General features: G+C 38.4%; 1 protein-coding gene across 4 annotated transcripts in view; it reads left to right on the top strand.

Annotated features, from left to right (window-relative positions):
• The first annotated feature begins 351 nt into the window (after positions 1-351).
• PNPLA8 (patatin like phospholipase domain containing 8) overlaps positions 352-15,167 on the top strand; it is a 39,351-nt gene continuing 24,535 nt past the window's right edge. The window contains exons 1-5 of one of the 4 annotated variants that reach the window (XM_046020952.1): positions 354-435; positions 530-618; positions 7,025-8,164; positions 8,316-8,465; positions 14,852-15,003. In XM_046020952.1, coding sequence (XP_045876908.1) covers positions 7,115-8,164; positions 8,316-8,465; positions 14,852-15,003 — 1,352 coding nt within the window. In that variant the 5' untranslated portion in view covers positions 354-435; positions 530-618; positions 7,025-7,114. Of the gene's footprint in view, positions 619-7,024; positions 8,165-8,315; positions 8,466-14,851; positions 15,004-15,167 lie in introns of all 4 variants that reach the window. The other 3 variants (XM_046020954.1, XM_046020951.1, XM_046020953.1) reach the window with 3 other exon arrangements.

Raw genomic sequence — 15,167 nt, 5'->3', positions numbered from 1 at the left:
ACCTTTTGCAGGACGTCTGTGGTAATGTTACAGGCCACCTTCCAATACGATGACACAAGTGGCAGCCGCAGGGGCCACGCCCAGAAACGGCGAAAGCAAGAGGGCTGAGCAGAGTGGTACGAGCGCCGCCCCACGCCGCTCGCCACCCTCTCGGCTACGGGTAACGCGCGCCCAGCTCCGCGGATTGGACCGCACGGAGACAGGGACCTCTCAGACGCGGAGGTGGAAACCCGCCGGCAAACACCTAGAGGAAAGCGACCCCCTCCAGGCCCCACCCCCACCACACCTCCCCCGACGCAAACGGCGCGTGCACGCACGCACGTCTCCCGCCCGTCGCTCATTCAGACTCTATTGCGCATGTCTGGGAAAAGGAGCGGCGATTGACCGGGAGGCCCTGGCCGGAGCCGGGCGGAGGGCCTCCTCCGGGCCGGGCAGGTAGACGCGGCCCGCGCGTGCGTCACTTCCGCTGGGGCGGGACGGAGCCGTGGGGGTGGTGTCCCGACCGCGGCTCTTCTGTTTGTGTTGGTAGCTCAGCTGATGCGAACCGGTCAGAGTGGACGTCAGTGCGGGCGGAGGCGCGTCGCCGCTGGTGCCCATATAGTTGCGGCCTGCATCCCGGTGAGTGGCGGCTGGGGGGGACAGAGGCGGGACGATAGGTTAGGGAAGAGGGCAGCCTGGTCTCCCCGGACACTTGTGTGGTCCTTTTCTTTCCTCGAAGGGCACTTGCAGAGAAAGAGGGCGGGGAGCCGCCGGGCTTCGAGGAGGTCCCGGGACCAAGGTTCCAAGAGGCATCCGGGCACCGGAAGGAGCCGCGGATCTGGGGCTGATTGGTGCGCCGTGTCCGCCCCCGCCGTCCGCCGCCTGGGGTTCTGCTGGCCTGGTCGAGCTCACCCTGTTTTGGTTTCCCTCGTCCCGCCCTGCCTGCGCTTTCTGGCCCACCCCCGCAGCTCCCAGCCTGGTTGCCCCGATCCTTTCGGCTGCCCCTGGACTGGAGGGTTCTCCCGGCGTTCCCTGGTGACTTGTCAGAAGGGTTCCCTCTTGTGCACCGTCCTCCACAGTCGGCGCACCGGCGCATTCCGCTGCGTGTTTGAGTAGCCAGCGGTTTCTTTTTAACCCCGCGCGCATCTGACTTCCTCCCTCCCTCCGCTGCTGTTGTTTCGGCAGGTTCAGGTGTGTACTTTTTCAGAGATGAAGCGCTGTGAATCCTTGTGTGGCCGTGCTCCCCGTCATTGTCATTTCTGTCATCATGCTGGTTTCTACGCCTAATACAGTAACTTGAAAGTGGTGACTTCTTGGGGAAACAGAAGCGTCCATAGGGATAAAATGGGGTTTTATCTCCAGTAACAGCTTCATCTGGTTCTTGCATATAGTCCTTGTTGCCGAGATTTCAAACTGACAAAAGTATGCTTCATCGTGTTGAGGGACTGCTGTTAAAACAGTGAAATAGTAAGTGTTTTTAAAGCCGAGAGTTTGGGGCACCTGGGTGGCTCGGTGGGTTAAGCCTCTGCCTTCGGCTAGGGTCATGGTCTCAGGGTCATGGAATCGAGCTTCGCATGGGGCTCTCTGCTCAGCAGGGAGTCTGTTTCCCTCTCTCTCTCTCTGCCTGCCTCTCTGCCTACTTGTGATCTCTCTGTCAAATAAATAAATAAAATCTTTAAAACCGAGAGTTTAAAGAAAAGTGTATTAAACTGTGAGCCGAGAATTGATGCCTCTTATGGAGGCAGTTGTTTCAAGCCCATTGTAGTTAGTTTGTTAAATTGCGCCATTTACTTGTACTTTAATTATAAGAACATGTTCTTCATAATTTCTGTTATCAAACTTTTTCTCAATGTTGATCTTACTTTCATATTTCTGTCTTAGATCTATGTTAAAGTCTAGAGAGAATGTCTTTATAGTGAAGTTGAGGGAGAAGATCAGTTGACTGGTTTTTTTATTTGCATCACTTGCTAAGCGGGTAAAAGTACAGCTTGTACTGAGTTCTTTTGCTCAGTAATGACAAAGGAATTGCGCCGAAGGGTACATATTGCCTCACTTGTGGAACACATTTGTGAAAAAGGTCAGAGTTAGAACTCTTAGCCTTGGACACCTTTCTGTCATTTCATGTCTTAGTTATAATCTTTCTCTCCCATGTTATATATCTTACTTTGTTCATTATCAAGTTCTTTTTAGAACTTGCTGTTGTATTGGTTTCCATGACCCTGATTTTTTCAGGATGTCTTTTCACCTGTGCTTTTTTGTTTCTGGAAAGACTTCTTCCTAACTCTTGATGTCAGTCAAGGCTCTACCCTTGTTCTTCTTTCTAAAGAAAACAAGAGTTTCAAAATTTCTAATCTAAATACTTCAGTAGGTCCATGACTCCTGAATTGTTATGGAAAATATAGTGTGTGTGTGTGTGTGTGTGCGTGCGCGCGCGCACGGATAATCATTTCTCAAGGAAGATGATCTGTGATCCCCCAATTCTCAGGAATTATTACTATAAACTTTTTTTTTTTTCCTGGTAAATCCAGTCTTACGTTTTTAGTTGTCACTGTGCTGGTATCTCCAGACTTAAAACCACAGCCTGTGTTCCTAGAGTACATCTCCATTTGAATGTCCCATGTTACCTCATCCAAGAGATTTTTCTTTCATATTAAATTGGTCCCCTTCCCAGTCATCTCATATTCGCAAGTGGTATTCTGTGTATCTCTGAGTAAAAACGCTTGAGTTGTTTTGACATCTTCTCCTCACCCCATTCTTCCCTGTGACCAAGTCCTGTGTTTTACTATTTACCCACTTTCAAAGTGGGGCTCAAAGTAATTCTTTCTCTAGTACAGTACCAGTGGCTTAATTCAAACCCTTGTCACTTTATGCCTGCATTATTGGAATAACTTAGGGAAGTCCTGTGTAGATTCATTCTTTTATCCTCAGCCAAGCCTCCAGCTAGTTCCCTTATTTTCCTCCAGTTAAAACACAGTTGTATTCCCTAGAGGTTGGTCTATACCTCCCTATTCTATTTATTTCTCCAATGTACTTATACTGTCCTATAAGTTGGTACCCTAGTCTTCCCTGCTCTTTTCTCAGTAGGTGATGGCACCTGCCACTTGACAGTCTTCTCTTTTATCTTTTTGCAGTCTAACCTACTCCAGCAGAATTTACTCTCAAAATGTTTATCTGCATTTACCAGTGTTGTGATTTGGAAACAGCTAAACTAAGCTTGTTTATTTTGTTGATAGTTCTATGTTTATTGATTTTTGCTTGGTAATTGTAGTTTGTAAGAGGTGTATTAAAATATTGTCATGAAATCATCTAGTCTTTCCATAATCCCTCTTTTTTTTTTTTTTTTTGCTTTATATACTGTATCTCAGTGTCTTGTTAGGTGTATTCATAATTGGTCATGAGAGTTATGTCATTGGAAAGAAACAATACAGACCCATTACTTGTATAGCTCTGTCTTCTGCTTGACTGTTGGGCCCATTTTTCCAGCAATTTCCCTGTTTACTTACCTTTAACCACCTGGTGGTTCTTTTAGTCTTGAGTAGACAGAGCTCATTACTGTCTCCAGCACTTTCATTGCTTTTTCCTTTGTCTTGAATGCTTTTTTCCCAGATTTTAATATTTTGCTTCCTTACTTATTTGAGGTCTCCAGTAAAATGGCAACTCAGTTCTTCTCTTGATCATGTCAAGTAAAATAGCCCATTTTCCCTGAGTTTTGGAAATATCTTTTCATGGTAGTTTGTTGTTGTTTAAAGACTTACTTATTTGTGAGAGAGAGAGCACAAGCTTGAGCACACATGCCTGAGAATGAGAGAGGGTCAGAGAGAATCTCAAGTAGACTCCCAGCTCACTGCGGGGCCAGAGATGGGACTCTGTCTCACACCCTGACATCAACACTTGAGCTGAAACCAACAATCAGAAGCTTGATGGACTGAGCCACCCAAGTGCCCCCTTTAATTGATTCTACTTTAGTTGATTCTACTAAAACTTCTTGGGGTTCACCAGCTCTGACTAGTTTTCATTTGCTTGGGGTCTGTGCACCATTCAAGCAATGTGACTGAGAAAGATCTTAGGCTTGTGATTTCTCAACTATGGATTTACCACTATTGGGTTTTTTTTTTTAACTGTAATAAAAACCAAGTATTATAACATTTACCATCTTTACCATGTTTAAGTATGTGGCTCAGTGGCATTAAGTACATTCACATTGTTCTAAAACATCTCCAGTACTTTTTCATCTTGGGGAACTGAAACTGTGCCCATTAAACACCCCTTTTGCCCTATTCCCCAGTTCCTAGAAATCATCATTCTGCTTGCTATAGCAGTGACTTTGAATACTCTAAATACTTGGTGTAAGTGGAGTCACACAGTATTCGTCCTTTTGTGACTGGCTTGTTTTACTTAAAATAATATCCTCAGAGTTCATCCCTGTTGTAACATGTGACAGGTTTTCCGTCCTTTTAAAGGCTGAATAATAATTCCATTGTAGGTAAATACATTTTGTTTATCTGTCCATGGACATTTGAGTTGTTTTCACCGCTGGTATTGTGTGCTGCTATGAACACAAGTGTGCAGATGCCTCTTTGAGACCCTGCTTTCAATTCCTTTGGATATATACCCAGAAGTAAGGTTGCTAGATCCTATAGTATTTCTATTTTAATATTTTTGAGGAACCACAATACTATTTTCTGCAGCAGCTGCTCCATTTTACAGTCCCAGCAACAGTGCACAAGGGTTCTAACTTCTCCGTATTTCTGCCAACACTTGTTATTTTCTGTTTGTTTTTAATCACAGCCTTCCTAATGAGTCTGAAGTGATACCTCATTTGGTTTTGATTTGCATTTTTCTGATGATTCAGTGATGTTGAGCATCTTTTCGTATGCTTGTTGGCCATTTGTATATCCTCTCTGGAGAAATTTCTACTCAAGTTCTTTGCCAGTTCTTTTAATTGGGTTATTTGATTTTTTTGTTGTTGAGTTGTAGGAATCCATTACTAGTTTGAGCATGGCTTTTTATTCGCAGGTACTTTAATTGTATTTTATCAAGTATTTCTGGGTTGGGGATTGTGGGGCTTTTATGTTAATTCAGCTTATTCACTGGCCATAAATCCTGGATATCAGAAAAGCCTGGAAAGTAGATATGTTGGTTTCTTTTCTCACTGTCTCTCTGTAAAATTGGGTATTTTGAAATCATATGTATACATGCAATTTACAAAGCTGTTAGACTGTAATCTGAACATTCACAGTAGGTTCTGGGTTTCTATCTTTCTCAGTCTTGTCTGTTCATTCTGTCAGAGATCTGCTGAATCCTCTTTCTAGTGTCATTCCTTTGCTTAAAATACTTCATTGACAGTCTGATCTTTAATTTCCTTGACAAGATTTGTAAGAGCCTTCATAATCTGACCCCCAAAACCATCTTTGCAATATCATCTATCTGTCCCTCATTATTCTCATTACTCTTTCTAGGTCCTGGAGCGAAACTAGACTGCTTGCAATTTTTGTTCATATTGTTTATGCTTTCTTAAATGCTTTTTTTGTCTTTGTATTTTTTCCTATTCAGCTTTCAACTTAATGAGTTCCTTTTTAACTTTGCCCAGTTTTTAGTGTCTTTTAATTATTTTTTGAACTTACTTGGATATCTGCTCTGACCATTCTCATGGCACTATCTGTTAAAGTGTTCTAACCCATTTGCTTTATTTCTTTTTTCTGTTTGCTTTTTCGATTTACAAAGATAATATTTGCTCATTGTAAAAAATAGACAATACAAAAGGAAAAAGAAAAAGTCCCTCTCCTTGTTCTCTTTTGATCCCATTCCTTGGTTCACAAGAATAAACAAACTAGTGCTTATCCTTTCGGAATCTGCGTGTATGTGTGTGCGCGCGTGCATGTGCCATGTGTGGACAGCCTCACATTTAAACTGCACGTATAGGTTTTTCTGTCTTTCATTACCTAACGTCTTTGTATCTCCACATGTGTATAGTGTATGTATTATAGCCGCTGGCCTTTTTTACTGTAGTGTATATGAAGGATGGGCAGATCATCTAGTTTCCTTAACTGCTGCGGAATACTATATGGTAACCCATTCTACAGTGTATATATGCCATAGTCTATTGAGCCATTCCTTTCTAGAAGACCTTTTGAGTTGTTTTTCATTGTTTTATTATTTCAGTCAGTGCATTAAGGAATGTGTATATATACTTCTGCACTCTTATACAAGTATTTCTGTAGGATTCTTAATAGAGTTTAAATAGTGAAATTGCTGATCAAAAAATATGTGCCTTTAAGATTGTGGTATTTAAGATTTCATTGGATATTGTCAGATAGCACTATGTGTCCCATTTCTCCAGCCTATTATTAATACTGAATATTATCAACCATTTACATTTTCTCATATTGTAAAAACAAAACATGTTTTAATTAGTATTTTTCTTTGATGTTTCATAATTTTACTGTTTGTATTTCTTCTTATTCTACATTAACTGGCCTGTTAATGTCCTTTGTCTATTTTTCTGTCAGCTGAATCTTTCTTTTTTTAATTTTTGCATGATTATCTGTAGCCTTATACTGAAAGTTCCTTCATATCGTGTTTGTCTTTGTGGTCTCAGCATCTAGTACCATGTCCATGTAGGTTAAATAGTCTATAAATGGTTTGCAATGAACAAGGTGGTGTAAGACTTGACTCTTACAAAGGCTTCAAAGTCTGGTGTCACATAAACTAGTCCAGACTTTGACAGAGAAGAAAAACAGCATAGTATCTAAATTGCATATTCAGTTATGTGTTGTAGGAAAGCTTATGTATTTGGTAGCTTCCCTAAATTAGTTCTCATGAACATCCTACTACTCACTTTCTTTTTTCACTAAATTCTGTACAGAAAAATGAATTGTCTTTTGTGAGCTTAAAAGGTAGATCTGCAGTATCTCTAATGGAAATACATTATTCTGTCTTCTTTTGAGACAAGCTGCTGAGTTTAGTTCAAGTAGAAAGGTATTTTATCTTAAACCCAGTTTCAATTTTGCCTTGTATCCTAATTTTTTTTTTCTTGCTATTTCAGGTAAGACCATGAACTATGGCATTTCTTAAATGAAGCATTCAGGAATGAAGTGAAAATCCTAACATATAGAAAATAAATGATTTTTAAGTTATGTCTATTAATTTGACTATAGATATATATTATATTTACCTCCTTAGTAATGCGAGAAGTCTTTGTGGGAAGCAGAGAAGCAAGCAGCTGCATTTCTTATACTCACCTAAACATTACTGGAGGATAAGCCACATCAGTCTACAAAGAGGTTTTCATACAAGCAAAATAAGATGTAAATTGACCAAAAGTGATGCCCATTCTTGGAGCAAGCACTATTACTCTCCAAGCAACCATGGTTTACATATTGGAATTTTGAAACTTAGCACTTCTACTCCCAAGGGACTTACAAAAGTGAGCATTCGTATGTCCCGTATTAAAAGTACTTTGAACTCTGTTTCAAAGGCTGTTTTTGGCACTCAGAATGAAATGATCTCACGTTTAGCTCAATTTAAGCCAAGTTCTCGAATATTAAGAAAAGTATCAGATAGTGGTTGGTTAAAACAGACAGGCATTAAACAAGCCATCAAATCTCTGAAAAAATACAGTGACAAATCAGTAGAAAAGAGTTCTTTTTCAGAAAGCCATACTCTAGGTAAAGATGAAGATATAGGTAAACAAAGTCTTTTTCGTTACACAAGTAGTTTAACCACAAGATTTGGAGAGTCATTCTACTTTTTATCAAATCATATTAATTCATACTTCAAGCGGGAGGAAAGCATGTCTCAAAAAAAGGGAAGTAAACATTTCCAGGACAAACTTGAAGATAAAAAGGTCGAAGAAGAGAAATCGAGCTCTCCAGATCCTGGCATCCTGACTGATAAGCGAGATTCAGAATCTTCTTTATATTCTGTGGACAAGTCTGCAAGTGCCAGTGGGACTCCTGAAGCTCTTCCAGTTTCTACTAAACAGAGTATTGCTAACTTTCTTTCTCGTCCCACCGAAGGTGTCCAAGCTTTAGTAGGTGGTTATATTGGTGGACTTGTCCCCAAATTAAAGTATGATTCAAAGAGTCAGCCAGAAGAGCAGGAAGAGGCTGTTAAAGCCGAGCAGCCTGTCAGCAAAGACAAAAATGGGGAGGAGAAAAAGCGGTTATCTCTTCAGCGAGAAAAGGCAAGTCGTTATCAGTGTTGCTTGACGTTTTAACTTTCGTTAAATGCATAAATTCCATTTCCCTATGGGACCTAAGAAACCTTAATCACGTGTTGGTATTACTAGAGAAGTTTCACATTCTAATCATACATATTTTAATATGTCTTTGTAGATTATTGCAAGAGTGAGTATTGATAACAGAACCCGGGCGTTAGTTCAGGCGTTGAGAAGAACAACTGACCCAAAGCTCTGCATTAACAGGGTTGAAGAACTGACTTTTCATCTTCTAGAATTTCCTGAAGGAAAAGGAGTGGCTGTCAAGGTAATTCTAATTTATTTAATCTGGTTTTGTCTTGGAATAAAAATACTAACACACTTTCTGAAGTGGAGAAGGCAGTACCTTTCATTTTTTAAATTTAACTATTTTTAGGTTTTTATTATGTACATGATGTGTCATAGAGTCAGTAATTGGCCCACTTATTCTTTTTTAGATTTTTTTTTTTTTTTATTTGACAGACACAGATCACAAGTAGGCAGAGAGGCAGGCAGAGAGAGAGAGGAAAGCAGGATCCCTGCTGAGCAGAGAGCCAGATGCGGGACTCGATCCCAGGACCCCGAGATCACGACCCGAGCCGAAGGCAGCGGCTTAACCCACTGAGCCACCCAGGCACCCCCCACTTATTCTTTATATGTATTATGCTTAAATATTCTCTTATTCTGTGATGATAAATTATGCTGTTGGTACTACTATCTATACTTTGAGATTAAACGTTTTAAAATAGAAAATAAATCTCAGTGTGTTCACTGAATTACAAAATAGTTGCCAAATTTTTCTTAAATGTGTTTATACCATATAGCTACTCTTTTAAGATGGGAGATGTAACTCATAAGTAAAACCATAGGTAATTTTTATTTCTTGATCTATTTGTATTTGCAAGTCAACATTTTAATGATCTTAATGATAATTGGATTAATAATTATATTAATAAAATGATTAGCTTTTCTTCACCTCGATTTTTTCACATATAAAATAGTGAAGGTAATTTAGACCCATTTAAACGACTATTTTCGGAGAACTATTATAAAATATGAATGATGTGCTTGAGTCTCTTTCCATTGCACTGCTGATTATTTGTAATATTTAATCACCTGTTTACAAATATATAATGAACGGATATTGTTAACATTTGTTTAGCGATCTGTTAATGCTTGTTTTTAACTTGCCATTCAGAAAAGTCTAAGTTAACTTAGTTCATATTCCATTTTTTTTTTTTAAAGATTTTATTTATTTATTTGGCAGAGAGAGATCACAAGTTGGTAGAGAGGCAGGCAGAGAGAGAGAGAGAGGAAAGCAGGCTCCCTGCTGAGCAGAGAGCCCGATGCGGGACCCGATCCCAGGACCCTGAGATCATGACCTGAGCCGAAGGCAGCGGCTTAACCCACTGAGCCACCCAGGCGCCCATCATATTCCATTTTTTGACAACCATTTTGCTGAAGAGTTACCTCAGTCTTTAAATAAGGTAGCCTTCTATAGTTTCATATTGTATAATTTATACGTTATAAAGCTAAACTTCAGAATTTCATGTTCATAGAATGGGGGATTATCTTTCATGGCTATTTAATCTCTTATCTAAAAGACAGATTTTCCAAAGGTAGATATGCTTTTAAGTCCATTTAATATTTCAGGGATATACTGAAAGCAAAGATCTAAAATAGACTTGCATACTTTAAAGAACTTTAAAAAAATGTTTTACTGAAGTACAGTACAACCTGCAGTTATTGGAATCAAGTTCAATGAATTTTTCACAAACTAAAGGCATCCATGTAACTGGCACTCAGATGAAGAACAGAATTTACCAGCATTTCACAAGCCTTCCTTGTGCCCCCTTCAATCACAGTTTCCCCAAATTAGTTTAGATTAGTTTAGGGGTTTTTTTGTACCTTATATAAACTATTGTGATTGGGTTTGTTCATTCATCATGTTGGTAGTAATCGTTCTCATTGTTGTGAGTGGTTGTAGAAATTCATTTTTGCTGTTTTCATATTCCGTGGTGTGAATGTATTACAACTTATTTATTGTACTACTGATGAATTTGTTGGGTACTTTTCAGTTTTAGTCTATTATGAATAGTCATGCTATTAGAAACTTTGAGGGCTCTTTTATTTTGCATTACTGATGTCACATCTAAGGACCCGTCAGTACCAAGGAGTAGTGTGTTGTAGGAATGTGTATTCTGATCAAGTATGATTGAAAATCTGGATAGTCTGTAAAAAGTTCTTACCAGGGGCACTTGGGTGGCTCAGTGAGTTAAGGCCTCTGCCTTCGGCTCAGGTCATGATCCCAGGGTCCTGGGATCGAGCCCCGTGTCGGGCTCTCTGCTCTGCTGGGAGCCTGCTTCCTCCTCTCTCTCTGCCTGCCTCTCTGCCTAGTTGTGATTGCTCTCTGTCAAATAAATAAAATATTAAAAAAAAAAAAAAGGGCGCCCGAGTGGCTCAGTGGGTTAAGCCTCTGCCTTCAGCTTAGGTCATGATCTCAGGGTCCTGGGATAGAGTCCCGCATTGGGCTCTCTGCTCAGCAGTGAGCCGCCTTTCCCCTCTGTCTCTGCCTGCCTCTCTGCCTACTTGTGATCTCCCTCTCTCTGTCAAATAAATAAAAAAAAAGATAAATCTTTAAAAAATAAATAAATAAATTTTTAAAAAAGTTCTTACCATTTCCCTAAATAAGAAGCGTCTCAAAAAGAATGAACTGGATAAATTAAGACATGTTCACATGCACAGTCCCATGTGAATTTTCCCAATGAAGTTTTAATTATTCAAAAGAACTGAGCTTTTGAAAAATGCTAGAATTGTTTGTTCTAAAACTTATATATGAATTTTACTTTTTTGTATATCATATTTATGGTGGCCAAATCAGAGTGAATTGTCTTTGGTAGATTAGTTTCCGTGTGTGTGTGTGTGTGTATTTGATGTGCTTCATTCATGGCAGCCACATCTAGGAAATTGCCCTTGATGGTTTCTTCATTGTTGGTGAAGGCATTCTCCTTTCATTATTTTTTTAATGAAAAAGTAACTTTTTATTATTTAAAAAAGGGGCAGCATAAACTTTGTAAAAAAATTTTTAAAAATAAAAACAAAAATAAGAAAATAAGAATAACATATTTATTTCTACTACCCAGAGATTATCACTGTAAATGTATTAGTGTTGTTTGTATTAGATTAAGCCGAGTTAAACTCTAATAAACAATATCAAAACCTCAGTGACTTATCACAACAGAGGCTTATTTGTCCTTTGTGCAAAGTCACCTGGGCATTGGGCGACTCTTCAGGATAGTGACCCTCTGTGAAGTGGCTACTTTGATCTTGTTCTCGTATGTTTCCATACGTGGCCTCCATGATCACTCTCGCACAGTAAGAGTATTTCAGCAGAAAGTGCCACAGGTTTCTTCTATTCATGAGTTACTTATCCTGCCCAAGTACTGCCTTCTTGTGCCTGAGAGGAAGAGCAAATTGGATATTGGTGAACATTAGTAATGTCTACTGCAGTTATTTTTCTAGAAATTATTCTATGCATATATAATATACCAAAGTAAAGTCATTCTATATGTACTGCTTTATAGTCTGTTTTATATTTTGTTTTTTTCAGTTTGTAATGTACACCTCTTTGTATCAGTAAATTGTCATCTCATTGTATACCCAAGTCAGAAATGCTCTTTGTATAACTGATTGGGTCCAAATGATTGTCTTGTAGAATGGCTCACTTTGTGAATTTTTATGGGGCTTCCTCCTCATTGGTGTTATTTGATGTATCCTTGTTCCTTTGTATTTGCTGAATACTGGAATATAAACATAAAGACTTGGTTAAGTTAAACTTTTTGTTAGAGCACATTGTATATGTTACCATGTGTCTCATCTTCCATCATACTAGAACACGTATAACTGGTTGAAGAACCAGTGTTGACCACTGGATTAGGGAGATGACAGTCTGAGCTTCTCATTGGACATTTAGGCTGGAATCATAATCCCATCAGCCATTAACCTAATCCAGAACTAGTCATTTCATTAGGGTTGAAAAATGATAAATTTCTAATTCTGCCACTCCTTCTGCATTGTAATTGACATTCGTCTGTAAAAGTAGAGCTTTCCTTTACTAGCTAAAGCTATTTGGTTACTCTCAAAGATCAGTTTTACAGGATAAGCAAGAAAAATGCTTAGTTTCCTTCTACTTAGTCACCAATTTTCAAAGTAAAGAGATGCTTTAAAAGCTGCCCCATTGGAGACATGAAGTTTTTGGCATTTCTTAAAACTATCATTATGGACTCCATAGTTTTTCATAAATTATATTTTGATAATTTTCTTCCCTTCTCTCTTTTTTTCGAAAGCTGAATTCATCTCAGCTTTGGTTGGTAGGGGCCCCAAGTTCATTCATGTGACTTTAACTTCTTGCAAAAGTATCATGGACAGAAAAGTATATGTAAGCATACAGCTCCATGAATTTTCAAAAATTGAAAACATCTGTATAACCCTCATCTCTTTATGCCCCCTTCCTATCACTGTCTCCAAAAATATTGACCATTACCTGATTTTTAGCACTCTAGGTTAGTTGTGCCTTTCTTTGCATGTTCTATAAATGGAGTGGTACAGCTTGTGCTCTTTTATATCTGTTTTTTTCACTTGACATTATTTGTGAGAACCTTCAAGGTGGAGTATGGTTATGAAACATTCACATTGTGATATATTCTGTGTTATGAATATAGGACCATGTATCCATTTTACTGCTGATGGACATTGGGATAGTTTCCAGTCTGGGAGTATTCAGGAATAGTGCTTCCGGGATGTATCTTTTGGGAAACACAGGTCTTTATTTCTTTGGGACTGTATATCCAAGAGTAGTGGTCTTGGTTATGAAGTATGCCTATGGTCATCTCTAGTAGATTCTGCCAAATAGTTTGCAAAGTGTTTATACCAATTTATACTTCCACCAAAATTGTATCGATCTTCTGGTGGTTCTACTTCTTCTCCAACACTTAATCGTTTTTATTTTAGCCATTGTGTTGGATGTTTAGTGATACTAAATTGTGGCTTTAGTTTGCATTTCTCTGGTAACTGTGACGTTTAGCATCTTTTCCAGTGCTTATTGGTCATTTGTGTGCTTACCTTGTGTGAAGTGCCAGTTTCACGTCTTATTCATTTTTCCTTTGGGTTGACCAGCTTTTTCTTACTGACTTGGAGAATTTCTTTATACATTATAAAAGTTTTTTATATATGGCATATATTGCATATAATATTATATATAATAGTAACATACAATAACTATGTATTTTTTGTAAATGTATTTTCCCACTCTTGGAGTTACCTTTTAACTCTGCTGGCCCTCTGTCTGAACCAGTCCCAGTTTTTCAGTCTTCTGTTTCTTCCCCAAATAAGCAAAAGCCTCAAGGGAAGACAAGCTATAGTTTATGAGATCACTTCTTTTTTAAAAGAATTCATCTTTTATTTATTTATTGGAGAGAGTTAAGCATGCGCATGTGCCCACCAGCAGAAGGGAGAAGCAGACTCCCTACTGAGTAGGGAGCCTGACATGGAGCTTGATCCTAGGACCTTGGGGTCTTGACCTGTGCCAAAGGCAGACATTTAACTGACTGAGCCACCCAGGCGTCCCTGAGCTCACTTCTTAGCACTTCTCTCTCCACATTCTTACCCCTCCTGTTCTCATTGCTTCAGGAGCCCTCTGATGCTTTTGAACAGGTGGAACTACTTTTGTCTTTTATTAAAGTTTTCTAGTTCTTGGAAAGAGACTGTTCTAACCAGAAATGGAAATTTATATTCCCATGCCCACCGTTGTTCAGACTCTTCTTGTGGGACCTTGAAGCTAAACATTAGCCAGGGCAAAAAAACAACTGAAAAAGAATTTAGAACAATATTACTTCAGATTGATTTATCATCAAAAAGAAACAAAAAATGAGTGATACATTGAAGGAAGATTACATAGCACAAATTTAGTTGCTAGTCTCAGATTCCCCTAAGCCTGGGCTTTTGACCAGATAAGGTGCTTTTGTGCACAGAACCTAGAGAGTCTCTGATTAAGTGTAGAACGCTAGAAGTTAAGCTCTTGCCTCTGGTCACCAATATGAAATTAAACACATAGAATCTCAGAGTCCTAGTTTTGTTTAAACAAATTACTTAAATGTAATGAATTTGAATTATTTATTGTAATGGTCAGCTTTTGCCTTCTGCCTTAGTTACAGGTATTGACATTTGTTTATATTTCACTATGAGCTATCCTTATATCCTATATTCACAAGATGGTTTATGTTATTTTTTTAATAACAAGTTTAATTTCCAGTAATTACTATGAAGAAGTTTATCTCTAGGATTTGGAAAAAATAGTTTATACAATTTATAATGTTAATCTTTTGTTGTAACAATACTTTGTAAATTTCTGTTAAGCAAATTATATATTTTCTAATTATTAAGCGTTGTATCTTAAAGAAGATATTTGTACTGAGGTTAATTTTTAACGTAGATATTAGAAGAAATATGTTTTAAATATTAATTGATAATATGTTAAAAAGTAATGTCATTTAAGATTATTAAGAAAGTAATAAACCCTGGCACTGTGATTATATGTGGTCTACATATGTTGGTTAAAAATCATACAGTTTCACTCTTCATTTGACAAAAGCAATAAAATACTTTTTCTCAATACAGGAAAAAGTTATTCCGTATTTATTAAGATTGAGACAAATTAAGGATGAAACTCTTCAGGCTGCAGTTAGAGAAATTTTGGCCTTAATTGGCTATGTGGATCCTGTGAAAGGAAGAGGAATCCGAATTCTTACAATTGATGGTGGGGGAACAAGGTAAAGCTAGAAAAATAATTGTTTAAATCCTATAGATCCAGTTCAGCCGGAAATTTTTTTAACTGATTCTGTGTAAGTATAGTAGCTATATCATTGTAAAACCAAATGTTTAAAATAAAACATGAAATAGTTTTTCTTAATTTATTATTTTATCCATTTGAGAG

This window comes from Meles meles, chromosome 10 (genome assembly GCF_922984935.1).
Source record: "Meles meles chromosome 10, mMelMel3.1 paternal haplotype, whole genome shotgun sequence".
NCBI lineage: Eukaryota > Metazoa > Chordata > Mammalia > Carnivora > Mustelidae > Meles > Meles meles.
Note: the sequence above shows the minus strand (reverse complement) of the source record. Positions and strands in the feature narration are given on the sequence as shown.